The sequence below is a fragment of the Narcine bancroftii genome, chromosome 1 (assembly GCF_036971445.1).
Source record: "Narcine bancroftii isolate sNarBan1 chromosome 1, sNarBan1.hap1, whole genome shotgun sequence".
Lineage (NCBI taxonomy): Eukaryota > Metazoa > Chordata > Chondrichthyes > Torpediniformes > Narcinidae > Narcine > Narcine bancroftii.
Genome location: NC_091469.1, coordinates 132,424,828 through 132,440,570, shown reverse-complemented (window position 1 = coordinate 132,440,570; position 15,743 = coordinate 132,424,828). Strand labels below are relative to the sequence as shown.

Here is a 15,743-nt window from a genome sequence, read left to right as displayed (position 1 = left end):
TGTCTATAAGGAGTTTGTACATTCTACCAATGTCTGCATGGGTTTTCTCCCACTGTTCGAAAAGTATTGGGGATGTAGGTTAATTGGGTGGCATGGACTCGAGAGGCTGAAATGGTCCTTTATAGGTCCTGGAGCCCTCTAAATTTAAATTTAAAGAGAGCTCCAGGAACTATAGATGACCCTTTCCATCCAACACACAAAATCTCCAACCAAATGCAATCAAGGTACACGATCATGAAAATCAGCACTGCTAGGCTGGGGAATAGTTTCTTCCTACAAGCTTTGAGACTGATGAACAGTATCCTGTAACTGTGAAAATCACCCCAAATATTTAATATATTGATTATTTATGTGATCTTTATGTACTATGTATTGTGTGTCCTCAACCTCGCAAGACTGAGAGCAAAAACAAAAGTCAGGGACATGGTGGCACATGAGCTACAGTTTGCTGACGACTGGACACTGGTTGTCCACTCTCTCAAAGACCTACAGGAGATCACCAGTCACTTTGCCAGTGCTACCAAGAGCTACATTCTTGACAATCAACCTGAAAAAAGATGCAAGTGTTGTACCAATCGGCCCTTGCTTAAAGCTACAAAGAACCAACTGTCATCATGAATGGCACTCGTCTCAAAGATGTCAACAAGTTTTGCTACCTGGGAATAACATCCTTGGCTTCTCTCGAAGTAGAGATTGAGTCAAGAGCCAGAAAGGTCTGCTTTGCCTTTGGTCAGCAGAAAGATAGATTTGGTCAGAGAACATCAGGTTGGCTACCAAGTGCAAGGTGTACAGGGCAATTTTCATATCAGCCTTGCCATATGGATGTGAGACGTGATGCCCATATCAGAGTCACTTAAGTCAACTTGACCAACTGCAGCAATGTCACCTACATTCTCTGATAAAGATCACCTGGTGAATCAAGGTCTCCAATATTGAGGTCCTTTTGAGCCAGAAATGCCAGCAGTTTCATCCTTGGTGATGTCAGCCCAACTGCACTGGTCAGGACATGTTGTCAGAATGCCTGATGGAAGACTGCCCAAGGACATCTAGTATGGCCAACTGTCCACTGGTACCCAAAAATGAGGAGGCCAGCAACTACAGTACAAGAAGCCTCAGGAAAGCTGACATTGCCCCATCAATATGAGTGGATCTGGCTCAAGATCACTTACAGTGGAGAGATGCCATCAGAAGAGGTGTGGACACTGCTGGGAACAAGCTCAGAGGCAACAGAGGTACAGGAAGAGCCACAACAGAGCTTCTGGCTCTCCAGGCCTCACCTGCTAAGTATGTGGCAAGCAGTGCTCATCAAGGATTGCCCTGTACAACCACTCCAGGACACACATATCAAACCCCACAAACTGAGTAAATGGAGCCATCATCATTCTATGGGATGGAGAGCCAGAAGGTTGCTTGTACATCATTGTCTGGAGAGATGCTGTTTTTATTGGGCTGTATATATAAATTCAGATGATAATAATCTTGAACTTTATACTTAAGCAGCACCTTGCTTGATGACAGAGCATCTCATAATTATAATTAACATATTTTGAAAGATAGCTACTGAACTTAACCAGTAAACCCAACAGTCAACAACAAGATTTCTCAAACAGCTGAGGGAATGATTGGATGTTGACTGTTGTGTATTGATCAGACCATGAGCAACACTTCCTTACTTTTCCACTGTCCAGGAACTTTTTTCCCCAGTTCCTTTTGGTGTCAAAATCTATATACACAACTTTCTAGAGTCCGAGGTGCATCTTGAAGTGAACTCTGGATTCTGAAAACTTGGAAACATCCTTTCTTCCCAGCTATCCATCAATGTACTGTATGAAAGGATATGACATGTTTATGTCTCAATAAGAGCATTTATTCAGTTCTGGTTAATGGCTTCTCATGCTTTTAAGGAATATCTATTATATAAACATCCTCAATGGAGTAATTAACTTGGAAGCTCTATGGTTTATCCTTAAAAGTTTTTAAAGCCCTAAAGTAAATAACAAAGCTGAAAAGATCATCTCATTTTATAATTTTGTTTGAAATTTGTGATATAAACATTTTAGCCTTTTTTATCTGTTAAATTTTGAATTATTTTTATTGAAATGACCAAAAGTAACAAATTAACAGGATGTGCTCTGCTTTCTTGTTGTATCTTTATTTTTAGAGAGATAGAAAGAAATGTTTCCGCCCTTTCCAGCCTTATTAATCTAGGTTTGAGAACCGTGGTGAGTGAATTTAATTGGTCTCCGATTCATACTTTGTTCAAAACTGTACATTTCGTTCTGTTTAATCAAACTGAGTAATTGGGGTTCTCTTTCATGCCAGGGCTCTCTATCATCTCCTCTCAATGCTGACAGCAAAGCGGTGTCGCACAGAGTGATTCTTATATTAGTTGCTGCCAACTCAACTTCCATTGGTTTGGCTGTTCTTGTCCCTGTGTGTATCAAACAAAGGTTAGTTGGTCTGTGGGTGGGGTGGATGGGGGGGTCATTAGTTGGCCTGCTAGTCAGTGAACTGAATAAATTTTAGCTTCAAAATAATAATGTGCAGCAATATAATTTCAATGCTAAATTCCTCTCTGTCAGGATTGTATCTTCAATCTTTGTGGAGATTTTATCTTGATGCAAAAACAAGAATCAAGATGGGAGAGAAGAATAGTGTTGAGAGTTGGCCCCGATTGTAGATCCAATACACAATATTGTCCACTCCTGCTTCTTTTCCCTGTGCATCCATGTTTACATTGCAATGAACACAGGAAAAATTTGATTTAGAGGACTCAAGTGTTCACACATTAACATTATATGTTATAATTTCAAATATCTCTGCAATATTACATTTTTTCACTGCTTGTTGAGCTGCTGCGTGGAGACTATTTGGAATATGACTGTTAACACTGAATGCTCTTTTTTGTACCCACTTATCCTACTTTAATGTCTGTCTTTGGCTTGGCTTCGCGGACGAAGATTTTATAGAGGCTCGTTTGTGGCTGACAAGTCCGATGCGGGACAGGCAGACACGGTTGCAGCGGTTGCAGGGGAAAATTGGGTGGCTGGGGTTGGGTGTTGGGTTTTTCCTCCTTTGTCTTTTGTCAGTGAGGTGGGCTCTGCGGTCTTCTTCAAAGGAGGTTGCTGCCCGCCGAACTATGAGGCACCAAGATGCACGGTTTGAGGCGATATCAGCCCACTGGCGGTGGTCAATGTGGCAGGCACCAAGAGATTTCTTTAGGCAGTCCTTGTACCTCTTCTTTGGTGCACCTCTGTCACGGTGGCCAGTGGAGAGCTCGCCATATAACACGATCTTGGGAAGGCGATGGACCTCCATTCTGGAGACGTGACCTGCTCAGCGCAGTTGGATCTTCAGCAGCGTGGATTCGATGCTGTCGGCCTCTGCCATCTCGAGTACTTCGATGTTAGGGATGAAGTCGCTCCAATGAATGTTGAGGATGGAGCGGAGACAACGCTGGTGGAAGCGTTCGAGGAGCCGTAGGTAGAGGACCCATGATTCGGAGCCGAACAGGAGTGTGGGTATGACAACGGCTCTGTATACACTAATCTTTGTGAGGTTTTTCAGTTGGTTGTTTTTCCAGACTCTTTTGTGTAGTCTTCCAAAGGCGCTATTTGCCTTGGCGAGTCTGTTGTCTATCTCGTTGTTGATCCTTGCATCTGATGAAATGGTGCAGCCGAGATAGGTAAACTGGTTGACTGTTTTGAGTTTTGCATGCCTGATGGAGATGTGGGGGGGGCTGGTAGTCATGGTGGGGAACTGGCTGATGGAGGACCTCAGTCTTCTTCAGGCTGACTTCCAGGCCAAACATTTTGGCAGTTTCCGCAAAACAGGACGTCAAGCGCTGAAGAGCTGGCTCTGAATGGGCAAATAAAGCGGCATCGTCTGCAAAGAGTAGTTCACGGACAAGTTGCTCTTGTGTCTTGGTATGAGCTTGCAGGCGCCTCAGATTGAAGAGACTGCCATCCGTGCGGTACCAGATGTAAACAGCATCTTCATTGTTGAGGTCTTTCATGGCTTGTTTCAGCATCATGCTGAAGAAGATTGAAAAGAGGGTTGGTGCAAGAACGCAGCCTTGCTTCACGCCATTGTTAATGGAGAAGGGTTCAGAGACCTCATTCCTGTATCTGACCCGACCTTGTTGGTTTTCGTGCAGTTGGATAACCATGTTGAGGAACTTTGGGGGGCATCCGAGGCACTCTAGTATTTGCCAAAGCCCTTTCCTGCTCACGGTGTCGAAGGGTTTAATGTATGGCTCTAGAAAATGAGAGAAATAAATTAACTGTTGCACCCATCTGAATGGAATTAAATTAGCAATGAGTGGACTGAATTACTAATGTTAATTTCCTGAGCCCTATCTTGCTAGTAATTACATTGGTTGACAATTTAGAAACCCTTATCTTCTAGGTGTGTAGTGTGCCATATAACCATTTACAGCACAAAAGCAGACCAGTTCATCCCTACTAGTCCATGCCAAACATGTTCTCCCACCTAGTCCCACTGACCCGCACCCAACTCCACACCTCTCCCGTCCATAGATCTATCCAACTTTTCCTTGAATATTAACATCGATCTCACTTCTACCACCTCTGCCAGAAGTTAATTCCACATCCCCACCACCCTCTGTGTGAAGAAATTCCCCCTAATGTTTCCCCTAAACTTTTCCCCTTTTACTCTCTCTTGTTTGAACCTCCCCCACTCTCAAAGGAAAAAGCTTATCCACATTGCCTATCTTTCCCCTTATAATTTTGAATACAGTATTAAATCACCCCAGAATTTTCTATGCTCCAGGGAATAAAGTTCTAATCTGCTCAACTGTTCCCTGTAACTCAAACTCTGAAACCCTGGCAACATTCTCATAAAGATCCTCTGCCCTCTCTCTATTCTGTTTATATCCTTCCTGTAATTCATCCACCAAAACTGCACACAATATTCCAAATTTGTCCTCACTAATGCCTTATACAATTTCAACATAACATCCCAACTCCTGTGTTCTATACTCTGATTTATGAAAGCTAACATACTAAATGCCTTCTTCACCACCCTATCCACAAGTGATTCAACTTTCAGAGAATTATGTACCATGACACCTAAATCCCTTTGTTCCACTGCACTCCTCAATTGTCTACCATTTAATGTGCATGTCCTATTTTGATTAGTCCAACCAAAATGTAGCACCTTACATTTATCAGTATTAAACTCCATCTGCCATCTTTCAGCCCACTTTTCCAACTGTCCTATATCACCCTCTAAGCTTTGATAATCTTCCTTGCTGTCCACAACACTGCCATAACTTTGTATCATTTGCAAATTTACTAATCCAATTTTCCACCTTATCATCTAGAGCATTAATATATGAGACAAACAGCAGTGGACCGACTACCAATCCCTGAGGAACTCCACTCGTCACTGGCCTTCAATTCGACAAATAGTTTTCCACCACTACTCTCTGGCACCTCCTATCCAACCATTGCTGAATCCATTTCACTACTTCATCATTAATACTTAATGCTTCCATCTTCCTTACTAACCTCTTATGGGGAACCTTATCAAAAGCCATACTGAAGTCCAAATAGACAAAAAACACCGCCTTCCCCTCATCAACCTTTTTAGTAACCTCCTCAAAAAACTCTATAAGATTTGTTAAACATGATCTACCACATACAAAACCATGCTGACTACTCCGAATCAATCCTTGTCTTTCCAAATAGTTGTATATACCATCTCTAACAAAACTTTCCATTAATTTACCCACCACCGATGTCAGACTTACAGGCCTTTCATTACCAGGTCTATTTTTTGATCCTTTTTTTTGAACAGTGGAACAATATGAGCCACTCTCCAGCCCTCCAGCACTTCCCCATGGCCAGTGACATTTTAAATATTTCTGTCAATGCCCCCATGAGTTGTTCACTAACCTCCCTCAGGGACCTAAGGAATATTTTGTCAGGACCTGTAGATTTATCCACCTTGATCTTTTTCAATATAGCCAATCACTACCTCCTCAATAATTCTTATATTATCCATGAGCTTCACTTCCATATTTCTTCACTTCATCTGGCTCAATAGTCTTTTCCTTAGTGAATACTGAAGAAAAAAAATTGTTTAAATTTCACCCATCTCCTCTGGCTTCTCACGGAGCCTACCCCTCTAATCTTCAAGGGGTCCAAATTTACCCCTCACTATTCTTTTACTTTTAATTTACCTACAGCAACCCTTTGGATTCATTTTTACTTTTCCTGCCAAAGCAGCTTCATATCTCCTTTTAGCCTTTTTAATTTTTTCTCAAGATTTTTTGAAATCCTTGTATTGCTCAAGTTCATCCCTTCCTTGCTGTGTATACCTGCTGTATACATCCCACTTCCTCCGAACCACATTTCCAATATCTTTGGAAAACAAGGCTCCCTACAGTTTCTAACCTTTCCTTTTACCCTCACGGGGACAGACCGACTCTGCTCTCTCAGAACTTCTCCTTTGAATATCCTCCATTTATCAGCTACATTCTTCCCTGAATATATCTTATCCCAATCCACACCCTCCAAATCTTTGCTCATCCCCTCAAAATTTGCTTTCTTCCAATCAAGAATCTCAACCTTTGGCCCACCTCTATTCTTTTCCATCAAAACTAATAGTATTGTGATCACTAGACCCAAAGTGTTCCCCAACACAAACATCTGTCACCTGACCTATCTCATTCCCTAATAGGAGATCCAATACTGCCCCCTCAAGTCTGTTCTTCTGCATATTGATTACGAAAACTTTCCTGAACACCCTTAAACTCTACTCCATCCAGCCTTCTTACTGTATGGGTGTCCCAGTTAATGTTCACAAAGTTGAAATCTATCATAACTACCACATTAAGTTTATTACACATATATGCAATCTCCTTAAAAATTAGCTCCTCTAATTTCCTCAGCCCATTTGGTGGTCTATAATACACTCCTATTAATATATTCATGCCTCTGCCATTCCTCATTTCTACTGAAAAAGCCTCTCTGGACGATCCCACCAAACCATCCTGCCACAGCACTGCTGTAATGTTCTCTCTAATAAGCAATGCAATTCTTCCACCTTTTATCCCCTTGTCCTGTCATGCCAAAAACAATGGAATCCTGGAATATTTAACTCCAAAACATGCCCTTCCTGCAACCAAGTTTCACTGATGACCGCAATATCATATATCCATGTGTCTATCCATGCCTTAAGATCATTCTCCTTGCATTAAAATATATGAACTTGAGAGAATGTCCTCCACATATACTCCATTTGTTACCAACTACCTTTACCTCCTTCATTGATTTTTAAATTCTGTTCCCTCCATCCTTCCAAACTAGGTGTTCTTCCTTCCTAATCTCTGTACTCTCATTCTGATTCCCACTTCCCCTGCCAAACTCATTTATACCCTCCCAACAGCTCTAACAAACCTGCCCGCCAGGATATTGGCCCCCTCCAATTCAAGTGTAGCTTATCCCTTTTGTACAGGTCAGACTTGGCCCAGAAGAGATCCCAATGATCTAGAAATCTAAACCCCTGCCCCCTACCCCCTGCCCCAGCTCCTGAGCCACACATTCATCCTCCACAACTTCCTATTTCTTCTCTCACTAGCGTGTGGCACAGGCAGCAATCCCAAGATTGCTACCCTTGAGTTCCTGCTTTTCAACTTCTTCCTTAACTTTACATAATCCTTTTTTCAGGACCTCATCTCCACTTCTAACTATGTCATTGATCCCCACGTGGACCACGATTTCTGGCTGCTCCCCCTCCCCCTCCAGAATGCTGTGGACTTGATGAGAGACATCCCTGACCCTGGCACCTGGGAGGCAGCATCCCATCCAGGATCCTCAATCTCATCCAGAAAACCTCCTATCTACTCCCCTAACCAGCGAGTCCCCAACTACAAGAGTCCTACTCTTTCCCCCCTTTCCTTCTGAGCCAAGGGTCCAGCTGCTATGCCAGAGACGTGACTTGCATGACGTGTTCCCTGCAGATTGTTCCCCCCACCCCCAACAGTATCCAAAGCAGTAGATGTTGTTGGGGGGAACAACCACAGGGGTACTCTGCACTGCCTGTCTCCCCTTTTTCCCTTTCCTCACAGTCACCCATTTCCCTGACTCTTGACTGTTGGGGGGGGGGGTGACTGCCTCCCCACAACTCCTATCTATCACTGCCTCTGTCTCGATTATGATCTGCAGTCCATCCAACTGCAACTCCAGTTCCCTAACCCAGTTTTCCAGGAGTTTGCAGGTGTAGTCACCAAGAACATCTGTGCTGAGCCTGAACTCCCACATCCTGCAATAGGAGCACTCAACTGCCCCCATCACCTACTCTTCAAATTAGTGTAATTTAGATAAACTTTAAATAAAGACTTACCAAACCTTACCTCACAGGGAGCTCTTCCTCAGCCTCTGCTCACCAAAACCTCAATGCCCCACTCCTCACTCACTGTTCCTTTACCTCACCCTCTACCAATTAACCTAATTACTATCTCCCACAAATCAACTCCCAGCTATCTCTCTTTTTATAAGTACTCATGAAGCACTTTCTCCTCCCACTCGGTCCCTCTAAATGTCTAAATGAATAAATAAATAGATGTTTACACCACTGCTACTCATGGTTACTGCAGCAACTCTCTTGGCTCCTCACCAACTGAAAAGCAAGGTAAGATATTATGCCTACTAATAAAATAATTTAAGACACTCAATGTCTTCAATTAAGGGATATAAAACTGCTAATTTGTTATCATGTGTTGCTGCACCAGGATCATATTTATCTCCTTGTTTATTATCAGTGACACAGCCCTGAATTGGGTGTGTGAATCCAAATTACCGAAGCAATTTACATGCTAATATCGATTCCTGCTGCACCCAGCTCACTAATAACACCTTTGTTAAGTAATTTCCAGTAAATGTAATGCTTCCATTGAAGAATTATACTGTGCCCTCATAACTTCAGTTTAGTTTTCAATTGGAGCTTTGTTCAGTGCATCCAACACAAGGTAGAACACATTGAAAGATTTTCAAAACTGCTTGAATTCATCATCTCTGCAGATGCCCTTTCTTCTTAATCTCACTTTACCCCTTCAACCACTCTTTGAAAATACCTTTGCAACAGTTCAAGAGAGTTTCAGAGACGCAGGCTTGATATGACACAATTGATCTGGACAGTTTCCTGGGTTTGATGAAGCAATTATCCAAGAAAGCTTTCAAGGTTGTTCTGTGGATTTCCCTGTGTGGAGCATCATTTAAACATTCTACTCCTGGAGGAACTTTGCTTGATTTTGGCCTTCGATTTAAGGCTTGATTTGGCAGTGAAGAATCAACTGTTGTCTAATTGGCAGGCTGCCATGGGAAAATATTTGTTGCTTTTACAAAGAAGTTCATTATAATACGAGCCATGTATGCTAAAAATGATAGAACCTGCTGTTTTAGCAAAAGTAATATAAATGCAATGTGGTCTGAAAATCAGAGCTAAAATAAAAATTAATGAGAGGCTTCAGTAACCTTATGAGGATCCACTTTTGATGATTGGTGAAGAACATCTGCAAAGAGTTAACATCAATATCTTTTCTCTAGATATCAAAGAAAATTGAAAGCTGCTTCTGCAATGAGGGTGGCAGAGCTGACCTCTGTGAAGAGAAACCCGTGATTTTTGATATACCTGGAACAAACATGTATATCACAGAAGGGTACAGTCAAGTATTAATTTCCTTGACATTATGAGTAAAATATTTTGAGATCTTATACCACTGGCATGTACAATGTGAATTGATGGCCAGAAGTTGTTGAAAAATTAATGGAATCTGAATATGGCCATATTTATTAATGGGTAATGTGTCACAGGAATAAATTTGCACTCCACCACTAGCTTGTACTTAATCTCTCTGCAGTTTTCATAGCCGCTGAACATAAATTGCCCATTAAACTCACCTAAACATGAAGTCTAATGATCGGTGTAAAATGTTGATATTTGTTAATTTATCTGGATCAGGCTACTTTTGATGATTGCCTGCCCTTAATGAGATGGTGGTGAGCCATCACTGATCCCTCCAGTAGAATTGATGGTGAGAACGTTTCAGGATTTAGACCTAGTGGTGTCAACGAGATACTTTCAAGGCATGAGGATGTGCACCTTGGAAACCAACATGCAGTAGTTGCTCCCAGGCACCGGTGCCCCTTGTCTTACTCGATGATAGTTTGTGGGGTACAGATTCACCTGAGTGGGGAGCAAGGCTGCATTTTGTAGATGGCACACACAGCAACAACTGTCCAGAGAGAATATGGATGTGTCAAATACAGAACACCCTTGTTTTGCGGCAGTTCAGGTAATGGAAATTTGCCCTGACAGATTTCACAAGTAACTGCCAAAAAAAATCTGCCATATGGATTACAAATCACTCTTACAAAATTAACATGTAAAAGGTAAATAAGTAATCGCAATTTTCAGTTTAACACACATTTCTTGATGCCGACACAGATGATGAAGTTAAAGGTTATTTTCACGAAATACATTTTTTAGAACGTAACACACATGAAATTGTTTAACTTTATCTACCGTAAGGAAGCCAGAGTCACCACTTTGTCAAGCGCTCCTCAGAGAAATGAGGCCCCAGCGACGAACGAACTCACTCTAACCACTGAGCTATCAGAGCTTCTGTGGCTTCACATTACAGAAAATCATGATATGAGCTATTTTCTAGGAATGCAACCCTCTGTAAAACAGGGGTCTCTTGTATCAATGGAGATTAATTCATGTGGCTGTTGACTGAGGCAAGCAATGTAAAATTGGGGGTTGTTTAGTGGTAAGGAAATGGAAAATTATGAGGCTTTCCTGTAAACCTTGAGAAAATAATCATAGGCAGGAAATCTGAAGCCAAGGGCCACAGGAGTGGGACAGGTACAGCATTGGAGATTGGACAGATGGAGGGTGGGCCCAGTCACTTGCGGGGAAAGACTCTTCATGTGAAGTCCCAGAACCCACCAGAAAATGTATGAAAGAGCTAAAGGAAATCGTGTTGCTTCCCATCCCCAGTCAAGAGGAAGGTGGGGGAATTCTCATCGATGGAGACAGTCGCATTAGCAGGTCAAGGATAGAAAGAACATCCCTGTTTCAAGTTGTTTGAATTCTGCTTGTAGTTCTCACCATTTGGTGATTTGCAAGACCCTTCACCCACCCACCAACTGAAGCATTCTGCCTTCCCTGACTCCTCTGCCCTTGGATCTCCCTTCCAAATTCCTCTAACACCCAACTTTTAGGCTCTCCTTACACACAACGTTTAAGCACCTACTCTCCCTCCTCTAAGCTCTATGTTCCTGCCTTTTGAGGCCCATGTGATTTGAAACTTTCTCTACAAAGTCGGTGAATAATTTAAATCTGAGATTGATAGATTTTTGTTCCCTGAATTTATTAAGCGACAAGAAACCAAGTTGCGTGATCTCATGAATAGTTAAACAAACCAAAAAGACTAAATAGCTTTTTGTACATTTTTATGTTCTTGTAAATTTTGACTTTCAGATCAAATCCAATTTGGAATAAAATACAGTTCAGTGAAGCAACTGGCTGTTTTAATGAAGAAACCTGTTTTGACCAGAAAAGGTATGTATCCTTATTTCTGTGGAATTCGGAAGTTGAACACCTACATGAAAAATAGTTTAATTTGTTACATAGCTGAAAGTAACTGTTATATAATGTTCTCTGAAATACAGTTTGAACTCTCTTGATGACAATTCCCTTGCTGATGAGGACTACTTTGATATGTGAGAGTCTGACACCTACAAGGAGCAGGTAATTTTTAAAATGATTCATAGCTTCATGATTGGGTAACATCATACAGATTCATAATAGTTTAAGTTTATTGCAACATGTTGCAATAAACTTAAATGACAAAGTTTGTTTTGTGAGTTGTCGAGTTAGACATTCCATGCATAGCACTGCAAGTAAAACACAGTACAGAAGTGCGGGTACAGAGAGACATCAGTTAGTACAGAGCAACGGAAACATAATTTTACTAGTGTGATGTTAATTCATAACTAACTAATAAAAAAATTACCAAAATATTAAACCTTTACCTATCATTTAAAAGGCATTAACCCATTTAAGAAGAAAATTAAAACCAATAACATAAAAACAAGTCATGCAATTTGATGCAATTACTGGGCACACAACTAACAGCTCATAGCATTGAGGACCTAGATTCAACCCCGACCTTGGATGTTGTCCGTGAGGAGTAGGTACAGCCTTCCCAGACCATGTGGGATTCTACCTGGTATTCTGGTTTCCTCCCATATCCCAAATCAGTGCTCATTTAAATAGCACGTGGAAAGCATTCTGCAAACTGAAAGATCCATATCGCGCTATTTTCTAGTTCCTTTCAAGTAAAGCAGATGTCGAATTTTGATTTATTTTTCTCTTCCCCAAAGTAAATGGTTTGGTCGACATCACACTGGTTCCAGCAGTTAGATAAACTACTGATACTCAGTGGACAATGAACTAGGGAAAGATTGACCAATAATGAAGCTATTTGTGTTTTATTGGAGAACATTCGTGGTGGGGAACTAAGCAATTGTAACAATTATGTGACAGTCATATCACTGGAATGATTCCTCAAGAGTAACTGTTTCAGGCTGGATTATTGGAATTTTACAAGACACAACTGGTAAATCCTCAAGTGGACTGGCACCTCACAGAGAATCAAGGAATCCTTGCCCATAGTTTTGCTCCCTTTAATATTTAGCTCTAAATTTGGACAGAAAAATCAGTCAAAATATCTACATCTTTCTGACATGTGTAGACAATCCTACCAATAAAACAATGAGCTGAATTTCAGTTTGAAAGCTTATAAATGTTATAAATATTTGTATCTTTAACTTGATGGTGGTTGTAGACAAACTTTACAAATCCACTGGTTGTATTTGTGTCATCGCGTGAATTTTCATCACATGCCAGTAATTTTTTTTTTCTCCTTGTAATGTAACTTCAAACAGGAAAAAGGAGGCAATGCTCTTTTCATATGTGCGCAAAAACGTGATTCAGAACATTCTCCAGAGTCAACAGCCCACAACTTCCTGACAGCGGTTTTAGAATCGCACAATGAAGCTGAAATCCGGGAAAATTATTAATTTAATTAATAACAATAGACTGAATGGTACTGATCTGTGAAGGAAGAATTTTGAACTTAAATATCATGTGACTTTCTGACTTGATGTAGAGACTTAATTGTAAAGTAAAAATTTAGCCTTAGCAGTTGGACTTTTAACAGAGGTCATAAAGAGTGCAATAGCCTTGATAAAATTGTGGGAAAAAGCTGTTTTCCAGAATAAGCTTCTAATTTCTTGGTCAGTCAGAAAGCTAACTAGTTTTGGAATCTGAACATGACTAGGTCACTAAGTTCAGTCTATTTTATAGAGTTCTTTTGTCTGTGGCTACAGTCCCCCTGATCAAACTGTTCAACAACCCTGAACAACACTCAATCCTTTACACAAAATAAATTACTGAAGTAAGCTCCCTCTCCTCAATAATATTGGACCGATTAAACCAAACTGGATTTATGATTTTTCTTTCAAACCAGCTATGTGAAAGAAATAGAAGACTTAGGTGATTATTTTCATTTCCAAAAAAACAAGTGATACAATTAATATCTGGCTTCATTTTCTTGGCCATATTCTGAAGTATCGTATATACTCATGTAATAGTCATTCCCCCCCCCCCCCCCCATTCCTATTTTTGGCCCCGATTGCTTGCTCATCCAAGCTCCCAATGCCCTGAACATGAACCCTCAACTCATCCAACTGGCCATCCGAGCTTCTGACACCTTGAACGCCGCAGGTACTTACCACGGTCAAAAGTAGTATCTGTGTAAAAGGCGACCCCAAAATTTGACCTGAAAAATTGGTCTCCAAAACTCGACTATTACATGATTATATATGGTAGATACTGGACTGCAGTTGCAGCACCCTGGATGAAATCAATTAATTCAGACCCATATTTATGAAGGGCTGTTTGATTGGATTAAAGGTTGCCCAGGTCATCACAATGTATTTCAATTAGAATATTTAAATATTTGTTCATAGAATTAAAACAGTTGAAGTTTACATCACATTTCTTCCACTTTTGTGCTCCAGATAGTTATAGAAATTTATTTTCAGCCATTGACATTGCTGACAAAAGCATTTTTTGTCTGTTTAACATACTTTTATTTTAAAGTAAATGAATCCCAAAGGCACTTCACAGATGGAATTACCAAACAAAAATTGACACCCAGGCAAAGTCACAGCTGTTGGTTGTGAAGAGATAAATATAGGGAGTGTACCAGAAATATCTCAAAATTAGGCGAGTCCAGGGATTCTGTACGGTTGCAAGAAAAGAGAATGTGAGAACCAAGGTCATGAAGGAATTGCAAGCACACATTTCTGGATTCCATGAGTGGGTGGCAACGTAAAAATTCTTTGCGAGATTATTTCAAAAATCAAAACAAATCTCTGGTGTGAGACCAAATTCAGGCAAAGACAGAGATTACTTTACCAGGAAGACCTTAAGGATTACCGGTAATTTAGGTTTTTACAACAACCTGGCAATATTTTACTCAAATGTTTTTTTTAAACTTGACGCCAGATTATCAGAATACTACTGTGGGATTTGAACTCCCATTGTTTGATTTTCCAATCTACTATATAATTGTATATCCCCCTTTTAAACAGTATAGTCATTTAGCACAAATTGGTCATACACCAAAGACTAAAGCAATTTGTGAAGAAAGATTTCTCATATTTTCTCAGTTAGGTGACGTAATTAAAGGTAAAATTGAAAAAGACATAAGAGACTGTAATAAATCTGTGGGGTTTCAAGTTAGAAGATAGTTGAGAGAAAATGTATAAGGTCAATATCCATTTCCTGTTCAAAGTATTGCACTTATCCATTTCCTGTTCAAAGTATTGCACTTATCCATTTCCTGTTCAAAGTATTGCACTTATCCATTTCCTGTTCAAAGTATTGCACTTTGGGTAGTGTTGGGGAGGTTCACCACTCAGGGAAAAATGACAAAAGCAACCAAAAGACTGGCATCATTACTGGCTCTGTTATTCAGGAGAGTTGGTCAAGGTCGAGGTGATGTAAGGTAAAAACATCGTGAGATGGGACCGGAGAAGGAGTCACCCAGTACTAAGGAGTAACAGGATGCAGATGTGACCTTGTACACTCAAGATAAGTGTGGCAATAACAAGATGATGTGCAGCAGACTAACAGAGAAGGGTAGCAACAGTTTATTCATTGGACAATGTAATGGTATGATAATTTGCTAAGTACGTATCCTGAGGTATAAAAAAACACCACTTGCTGATAACGGCAGAATGTGCCTTCTCCAACTAACACTGTTAGTTGCAAGTGTTACAATCCGGTAACAAAGAACCTTGATTTCGACTCAGTCTGGTGTCTGACTCACTCATTCATGAACAAAGCAGACCTAACAGTGAAGCAACAGGCTCTATCGTCAGGGGCACAAACAGGTGTGTGTATGAGCGAGACTTCAGGAAGGTGTGTTGCTTTCCTAGCCAAGGTTCAGGTTCTTCTCAATGGGGAAGGTGAGCAGCCAGAGAGCTTGTCTATTTTGGTTCTGACAGCACAGGCAAAAAGAAATATGCAGTTCTGCAAAGAGAATTTAGGGAGTTTGGCAGAAAGTTTAAAAAAGCAGGACCTATAGGATTGTAATCTTGGGATTCTTGTGCTAGAAAGGCAAGGAACCATAGAACACA

General features: G+C 40.7%; 1 protein-coding gene across 1 annotated transcript in view; it reads left to right on the top strand.

Annotated features, from left to right (window-relative positions):
- Positions 1-13,949, top strand: part of LOC138751475 (cadherin-related family member 2-like) — a 195,237-nt gene extending 181,288 nt beyond the window's left edge. Inside the window, 8 exon segments of the mRNA XM_069913802.1 lie at positions 2,162-2,222; positions 2,323-2,450; positions 9,573-9,640; positions 9,643-9,685; positions 11,512-11,592; positions 11,703-11,781; positions 12,981-13,093; positions 13,095-13,949. Coding sequence (XP_069769903.1) covers positions 2,162-2,222; positions 2,323-2,450; positions 9,573-9,640; positions 9,643-9,685; positions 11,512-11,592; positions 11,703-11,781; positions 12,981-13,093; positions 13,095-13,155 — 634 coding nt within the window. The 3' untranslated portion in view covers positions 13,156-13,949.
- Positions 13,950-15,743: the final 1,794 nt, after the last annotated feature.